Below are 8,576 nucleotides of genomic sequence, written 5' to 3' on the forward strand. Positions count from 1 at the left end.
CGAACCTGCAAATACAAACGAACACTGTCATCAGCCAATATCTAGAAACTTCTCAGCTCCACGCTCCACACGCTACCGCTTCAGGAGTATAGGCCAGCATATTACTCGTGCTTGCACTTGCAAATCAAATCTTTCCAGAACTCGGATTTTTCTCTCTCTCGTTTTTAGGGTTCGAGCCATCCTTCCCTCCCCTGCCCCCAATGAGCGACCTTGGCGGCTTCGGCATGCGGCGGCAACCGACTGCGGCGGAGGTTGTGGGGCGCCTCAAAGATGACGGCGACTTCGACGCCCTCCGCCACGCCATCGTTCGCAGGGTCAAGGACAACGTAAGAACCCCCAAACGCGCCCAATCTCCCCCCAATCTTTTGATTCCCTTGTTGGTACTCCGTCGTGATGGCACCTCGAGATGTGTGGAAACCGCTCTTTTCGTGGAATTCTCCCATGGAGCGCTATCAACTGATTCATCACCATAGAGTAGAATTCGTTCTGCATTTGTTCGATTCGCTGTGGTAGGATTTGCTCCAAAGTGGCTGCGTTTGATTGAACCATCGTTGAGAATTGTATTGCTAGGTTTCATGTACACATTGTGAAGTACTGCAATTGGGCTCTTAGATTCTGCACGAATCCTTTAACACTTGATTCATTGGCATTTTGAGTATATCGGAGTGGATGGCGGATAATAGTATTCTAATGCATAGTTATTAGGGGTTGTCTCTTAGTGCACAATAAATCCTAAGAGACCACCTCCTCCATGCATTGTCTCTAAAAGAGCAAGTACAAATAGGATGACGTAGGCGGGGAGAGAAGCGGGCTGTTAGTTAACAACCGACTACAACACGTGCTCCTAAGCTCCTGTGATAACGGGATGTGGGCCAAATATTTAATACTCCCTCCGATCCATATTACTTGTCGAAATATTACATGTATCTAGACACTTTTTAAACATAGATACATCCATATTTAGGCAAATTTGAGACAAGTAATATGGATCGGAGGGAGTAGCTAACTATTGTACATGCTAGCTATTGTAATGGCTATATATGACATGTCATGAGCTAATAGCCAGCAGCAGGTGATATTTAGTAGTTTGTGTAAAGAGACGCGTTGTTTCTAGCAGCAAGTACAATAAGATGCTGTAAGAATGCTATAAGGCTTTAAATATCATATTTTTGCTTAGTTGGAGGAGGAGAAGAGGAGAGAGGAGAGAGAATAGAAGCTAATAGCCAGCTGCAGCACGTGCTCCTAAGAACTATGTGAGACTGCAATGTGGGCCAAGTATAAATAAAGTAGTACATATTTTATGCCAACTGCTATACATGCTAGCTACTACACTAGCTACAAATGACATGGCAACAAATTATAGCTAGCAATTGGCTATACTATTGTCCAGTAGTTGTTATTTAGTTGCTTTGTGAGAGAGATTTAATGTCTTCCGGTTGGTTTGCATGAAGAAACAATAGCTAGCATAAGAGTACTTCTCCTCATTAATTATGTGCCACATACACAAAATGCTGACCTGGATGTATAAAAGATGGTGTCGCCAAGTAGGAGCACTGGGAGAGGCCTAAATTGGTTTGGTGACACTGATGAGGATGAACCTAGGGAATTTGATCTACAAGTTTGCTTGATCCTTAAAAACTCATCCAAAGATAACTGGTGCCACATTCATTGCCTTTGATTCTCTCAATAAGCTTATTTGGCATGCAGGATCATCAAAACCAACATGAGCTAGCGCTTCAGTTTTATCGATCGACCCAGTAATATTTCGGAACAACTGATTCGTAGTTGTGAGTTACTAGTTTGTGCTGGTGCTGTGGAATTATTATTGAGTCATCTGTTGCCATAGAAAATTTAGGACTCGGGACTAATAGTCAATAAAATGATTTTCTTTGTGTATTTGTCAGTCATGGTCATGCTGATAAGCTGATTGTCAGGTGCTGAACTTCATCTAGAATTGTGTTCCAGTGGCATCTACTCTTTCATTGTCTAATTACTGTCCTGTCTTGTCCTTTATAGCAATTTTAATTTCTTTACTTAAACTGTACTGATGTAGAGGTTTCCTAGTTCTCTTTTTTTGGGGGGAATAGGTTTCCTAGTTCTCGGTTATGTTTATCTGGTTTTTTTGTATCGGAAGTTTTTCATTTTGGACATATTATAATTCAATCGAAGGTAAAGTTTGGAGCTATGGCACTTTTAGCCTTATTTGTCAATTTTAACATATGCCATGCATCCCACCTTAATGGTAGTTCTTGTGCTACATTAATATCCTAGAGTACAAAATCTGCTTAATTATATTTATATGCTGCACCAAGCTAGATGAGACTATTGTATAGCCTGCAAACGATGGTAGCACTTTGCCCGGTAGCATCCTGATTTGTGAACTTTGGCATAATAGCATCTTAGTGTGAAAAAGATCACAGTGGTGTGTAGTTCTATAAGTTAATGGCAAGTTACTTCTTGCAGGAGGTGCTGCGCAACAACATTATCACAGAAGTCAAGCAGTCAATGGTACTAAATGAAGACGGCTCTGAAAAGTTCAAATTAAAAGAACTCTCTGATGCCATTTTTCAAGATATTGGGTAAGCTGAGCTGCTACTCTGGTTTTAAGGGATTTCCCGATCTTCAAATATTGATGCTCTTTAAGCTATGTACTAGAAATCAGTGACTTATATATTATTATCCTGTGATTCCATATCAGGAGCAAAATAATGGGTCAAATCTCAGACGAGGCTTGGAGTGTCATCCAGTCAAAAGAAACTGATATCCGAGGAGCTGTGGAAGGTGTATTCAATAGGATAATGAATCCTGAACAGCAACAGGACACCGCGCCTTCTTCCAAGAGGCTGAAGAAAAATGGTAAAGGGGAGCAAGTCTCACCAGGAAAAGCACCAACCTCTGTTACAGTCCAGTTGGAAGATGATGATCCAGAGGAACCACCAGGGTTTGGTTTCAGTGACCATCAGCGCAGTAAGGTCATAGTAAAGCAGGAGCAGCCATCAAATGGGGAGAACCATCCCCAAGTGAAGCCAAATCAATGTGAGCCAGTTGACGCCGGCAGCCTGGCTGATGGCGATGATGAGGATCCTGATGTGCCTCCTGGGTTTGGTTAACAGCCTTGCAAACTTCTATGGCCGTGCCATCCTTTCTGTGGCAGTAATGTGCGAGAACATATGTGATTTAGATTTGGTTCATATTTGCAGCACAACAGGTATAGTTTGTTCAGTATGAATCTTCAGTCATGGCTGAAACTGGAAGTTCACGCCCACCCTTAGCTTTAGCTCTTGATGCATTAATGAGAAGACAAATGGACAGTAGATTATATGTTATCCGGACAGTGGATTCCTTCTCTGGGTTGGCTTCCAAGCAATGGCTTCATTTTGTGTGCTTTCTTCAGATTGTGTTGATTTCCTCGATGAGAGTTGTGTTCTTTTATTGATGGAAGGTGTATAAAGTTGCAAACGTGCACACATCTGCTAATGGAATGGAGCCAGTCTAGAGCCAATGGGCTATGACAAGCTTTGTGTGGGCGAATTTGAGGCCCATGAGCTCATCACCAATGGGCGAGGATTCCGGTGTCAGAATCCTGATCCTCTCAAGTAAAAAAAATTGTTGCAGAAACCGCAGAGAACTTTCAGATGACATTACGACAAGATCATATGCTATGATTCTTTCCGTTGGAATACAGTTGAATATAAAATTAACATCATCATGTGTGCTAAAAAGCTGGTGTAGGTGATGGTTTGGTTACATTGGTCAAAGCACAGTTACATGCCTGCATCTACAACGAAAGGCAACCTTGTCGACCTGGATCATGATTAAAGCTTTAATCACATCAGTGCGTCTTGGGCATCACCGGACGGCACGGGAGCCAAAAAAGAAAATTGAGAATTGAGTTGGAGCCAAAAATATTCACTTGGTTCTGAACTGGTTTGGACAATTGGTGTCACGGCAAACATCCAATGCGAATCTGAAGGAGCAGTGGGATGACTGATTGAAACAAAAACTCATCCATCCGGTACATACAACTGCAGGCGTTTGAATTCAGTCACACGTCTACCGACCTGCATGCCAGATGCCATCTACATCATACTCCAGCGAATCAAAACCAAGTCCCGTCTGAAATGATCAAAGGAGATGCTTTCATCTCGCCCCGGGAGCTCCCTGTCAAAGCACAGGACAAGCAGAGGCTCCTGACATGTAGAAAACCATCACGAATCCACGTAGACACATGGATGGACGGGGCTGGAACTGGAAGCTGGCCGCTGGAAGGGTACGAACTCTCCTGAACGGAGCCTCGGCGCACGCAGCTTGGAAATGGAACCAGGGGGACAGTGGGTGATGGAGTTAGTATACCACGGTGTACTATACTACTAGCTCCAACAGAAATTGACATTATTATTCCTTCCTACTACGTGCTACTGTCACTGTAACTGCTGCATCTTATTCGTTGCAGACATCTGTCAACTGTCATCTTCTACAGAAGAAAAAGAAATTGTATGTAACATTCTATCAAGGTGAGGTGAGTGACCTCCACTCGCACTTGTCTTGGCATTTTCTATGTCCTCCTTTTTGCTTGCTCGCTCGCTGCACAGCTTCCTCTCTCTTCCCTGCACCACCCTTGGTGAAAGTTGGACTAAACCCCAACATGTCAATTTCCCGTGACCGTTTTTTTCTATTTAGATTTGAAAAAGGGAAGTCGAGTCTCGCTGCCACTGTGGCCCCACATGACAGAACACCCCAGGCTAGATAGATGGCTGAACGGAAACTGAAGAAGCTAGCCAGTCCAGCTGCTCGCTCGCCCATGGCTGAGAGAATCCGGTATCAATCAGCTGCTCACTCCGTTCCATATTAAATGTTAGGGCGGAGGGAACAGATCTTTCTTTTTCTTTTATATCAGTGTCTTCATAAAAGGGCATGCGATCCCTACGGATGCAGCATAGTACCACGTGCGTAGGACAAATTTTGGCGTCAGTAAAACAAAATGTGACATGACCACATTGGTATGGTTTCGTCGTAGGGATCCATTGATGCACATGTGATTCATTCACGTATCAGTTGGTATACCGACTACGCATAAATTTCATCACTACGAAACGGAAGCATATTTTGGGAGTATTCTGTAGTCTGTAGTCTGTACTGCTTGCATGCTGGATTCGGGGTAGCAGCCAGCCAGATACCGTCATGGACTGGCATTTGCTGCTAGCTAAATGGTAATCCTGTTGTTTCCTGACTTTCTTCACGAAGTATAAATGACCACGCATGCATGCTGCAGGGCTCACGAGCCACGCCACGCACCATGGATTTGCATCTGCGTCTGCATCTGGCATGTATATGGGGTCATCAGAAAACAACCAACGGGAATGGACCAAGAAACGCTCACAGAGTTTTCGTCTCCGAGACGGATGATTTCAATGTAAACTATCTCGTCCTGGATCCAGGGCAATGGATGGCGACGGCATTGAGGTAATTCTTCCCCACTACACGAGAGTATCTGTGTAAACAAATCTGTCAAAGGTAGCTTATCGACACGGGACATGTTAGTTGACGCCTTACGTAGGGCGATTACGTATCTATATAGCATTGTTTGTCAATTAGCTGCCGGTTTTGCGTTTGTATTTACATGATCGCACATTTATTCCTGCATGACGTACGGAACTGAGATCCATGTGCATGGATTAGGTGATTTGCTGAGGCTTTGATTTGTTTGTTTTAGCTTCCAAGGAGCTAGCTCTACTGAAATTATGGCTGATTCATTAGTAAGATTTATATATTTTATCTTTACAAGTCTCCTCGAAGAAGAGTGAAGAAGGGGTTGTTTATGGTGTCTGCCGAAATTCAGTTGTGAAAATATGAAATAGTTGGTCCATTGGTTGGGTTGGGAAACAAGACAAAGACCTTATTAGCTAGAAATGTGGCATGCATGCACTGCACATATGCAAAACAGGCCAACCGGAGAATATACAAATATCAAAATGGTACTACATTGCTTTTCTTTAGCTTTCTGTGAGATCTAGGACTCGATGGTGGATGGACGTAAGCTGTCGCGCTGGAATTATTGAAACTGGAATCTTAAAACAGTGTTGATAGCTTTTGCTCTCATTTTTTTTACGGGAACGGTACGATGAATAGACATGAAGGTGTGGTTAGGAATGTAAAATACTCACTCCGTTCAACAAAAGATGTCTCAACTTTGATCAAATTTGAATGCATGTATACACTAGGTTATGTTTAGATACATCCAAATTTTAATAAACCTGAGACATTTTTTGTTGGACAGAGAGAGTACTAGACATCTAGCTAAGTATTCAAATTGCTTTGCATAAACATGAAGGTTATAAGCAACGTCAGTCCCTGGAATATTTTACATACATTCCGAGCTTGAGCTCACTCTGCTCGCTAAGCCTGGGGAAATGTAAAGAGAACCCATTGTTCCATCCTAATTAATTCTAACATATAGAGTACAATCCGTGCCATCCGATGACAGACAGGTGAGCGTAACTGATATCAGGGGACACAGTCCATCCCACCCAGTCAAAGTTCCTGAAGAAAGCAAACGTCATCATGGGCTCATGTTATTGCTTTATCGTAACCAAACACATAAGCCACATGACCAGCCAAAAAGGTGTCTGCTTGTTTAGCGCAAAGGCACACGCACTGATTGGGGGCATTTGTTTGGAAGTTTGGGAAGATAAAGATATGAAGCCATGGAATGTCCGGTGCCCCTGTCTTCTTCATGCCATGACCCCAGCCCCAGCACAGCACACTTCAAATCACCACCTAAAAAAGTGCACCACTTCTTTGCCTGGTATTGAAGCAAGTGCACACATGGCTGATTAATCGGTTAATCAGGAGTAATCAAGGAGCTGAAAAAACAGAAGGTCCCTGAAAAGAAATAACATGACATAGGATTGAACACCGCATGGGCCCCCATGGAGTATATGATTGAGGCATGCACATGGAATGGAATCATCAGCCACAAATGTAAATGCTGATCTCTGAGTAGTACATTTGCCTTTGCAGCCTTCGCAGCAACCTTGTTCCATTTTAATGTTCATGCCATGCTGATGTAGTACAAGTCGGTGTACGATCGCCATGTCGCGTCTCTCTCTATGATCTGGAGCGGTGGATCTGCCTAGCGCCTGCATCATTACAGGTGTGCTTTGGACGCTAACAGATGGCCATTTTATGGGGTCGGCGTGGTCTCTTCTCTCATCTGTTTTTTTTCTTCTTTCTTTTTAGCTCGGTTGTGTTTGCAGGCTTTGTTAAATTACAGCTTCAGACCTTCGTGCGCGCATGTGTGAGTTTGAGTAATGAGTATGCGCTGTTGACTGACAAAGAGAAGAGGATGAAAGGGAGGTTAGGATTTTCACTTGGCAGATCAATCTTGGCAGGATGGTGGATGTTTGTTACGCTAAGATAAATATTCTCTGGGTGTGGGCAGACTGCCCCTGTACTGTACTTAACCCATTTTGTATTTTGATTTGCTGATCGGTTCAGTTTTTTTTTAAAGTAAAGTTGCAGTGAATTCTGAACTGCACTTCCAACCTCCGAAGACAGATTGGGGGCATATACTTGCATGTTCAAATAAAAAGGTGCTATAGTTGTACTAGATCAGTAGAGCTCCAATCAAGAAGCTAGCTAGCTCTCATGGCAAGTATGTGTAATCGGTGAGCATTACGTTTGCCTTGAAAGAAAGGCTATCGAAATGCCAAACATAGCCGTGGACCACGCAAGCAATGACAAACAGATCGGTTCAGGCAGCTGAAATCAGTGCGGTTTACAGGGCACGCCACTACGCCAGGAGCCAGCACCTGTTAATTGGCGAAGATGAGCTACGGATCTAACTCGGTCTGCCTGCTTTGCTGTCTCGCCAGCTCTGAGTGTCGTTAGGTGTTCGTGTATTGGCCGAGGACATGCAATTTTTGCGGTTCAGAGCCCATACATACATGATAAATCAATCAATACATCATGCAGTCTTGGTATCTGAAAGGTAGTGTGTATCAGGGAGAAGCCGAGGGGGATTTGGCCCTTTGTACGAGGGACGTCGCAATCTGGGGGCTTTTGCCACGGCGCCGAGACAAACAGGAACAGAACAGGGTCCTCAGATCCGACTGACGTGGTGTGGGTTTAGCTAGCGCCATGTGAATGCGTCGCAGACCGTGGCTTGTGGTGCGGACCACTCTTGCCGCACAGCTGCGCAACAGGGACCATACCGTATACCGTAGTTGCTAGCTCTTGGCCTCTTGGGGTCTTGGGGAAGACATGCTACTGCCTAATCAGCATCGACGTCGACGACGTGGCACCCCACGTGGTGACATGGACGGCACCTGTTTAATACGGCACAGGGATCGACGAGGACGACGCGCACGCACACAGACGACGTACGTTACGTCCGCGTCCGAATGAACTCTTCCCTTAATATAGTGGGACATGCACGTACGTACGTACCAACCGGCCTAGATATCCAGGGGCCGGTAGTTCAGGACGCATCACGATCACGGTACGTAGATCAGGTGGCTGAAATTGAACAACGATGTAACAACACGTACGCCCTCTCACGTAACATGTTCCAGCAA

General features: G+C 44.3%; 1 protein-coding gene across 1 annotated transcript; it reads left to right on the plus strand.

Moving 5' to 3' along the window:
- Positions 1-31: 31 nt before the first annotated feature.
- LOC100838730 lies at positions 32-3,461 on the plus strand. The gene is made up of 3 exons (XM_003558382.4): positions 32-326; positions 2,464-2,579; positions 2,699-3,461. The coding sequence occupies exons 1-3, from the start codon at positions 201-203 to the stop codon at positions 3,108-3,110; spliced, it is 654 nt and encodes a 217-aa protein (XP_003558430.1). The 5' UTR covers positions 32-200; the 3' UTR covers positions 3,111-3,461.
- Positions 3,462-8,576: the final 5,115 nt, after the last annotated feature.

The sequence above is a fragment of the Brachypodium distachyon genome, chromosome 1 (assembly GCF_000005505.3).
Source record: "Brachypodium distachyon strain Bd21 chromosome 1, Brachypodium_distachyon_v3.0, whole genome shotgun sequence".
Taxonomy (NCBI): domain Eukaryota; kingdom Viridiplantae; phylum Streptophyta; class Magnoliopsida; order Poales; family Poaceae; genus Brachypodium; species Brachypodium distachyon.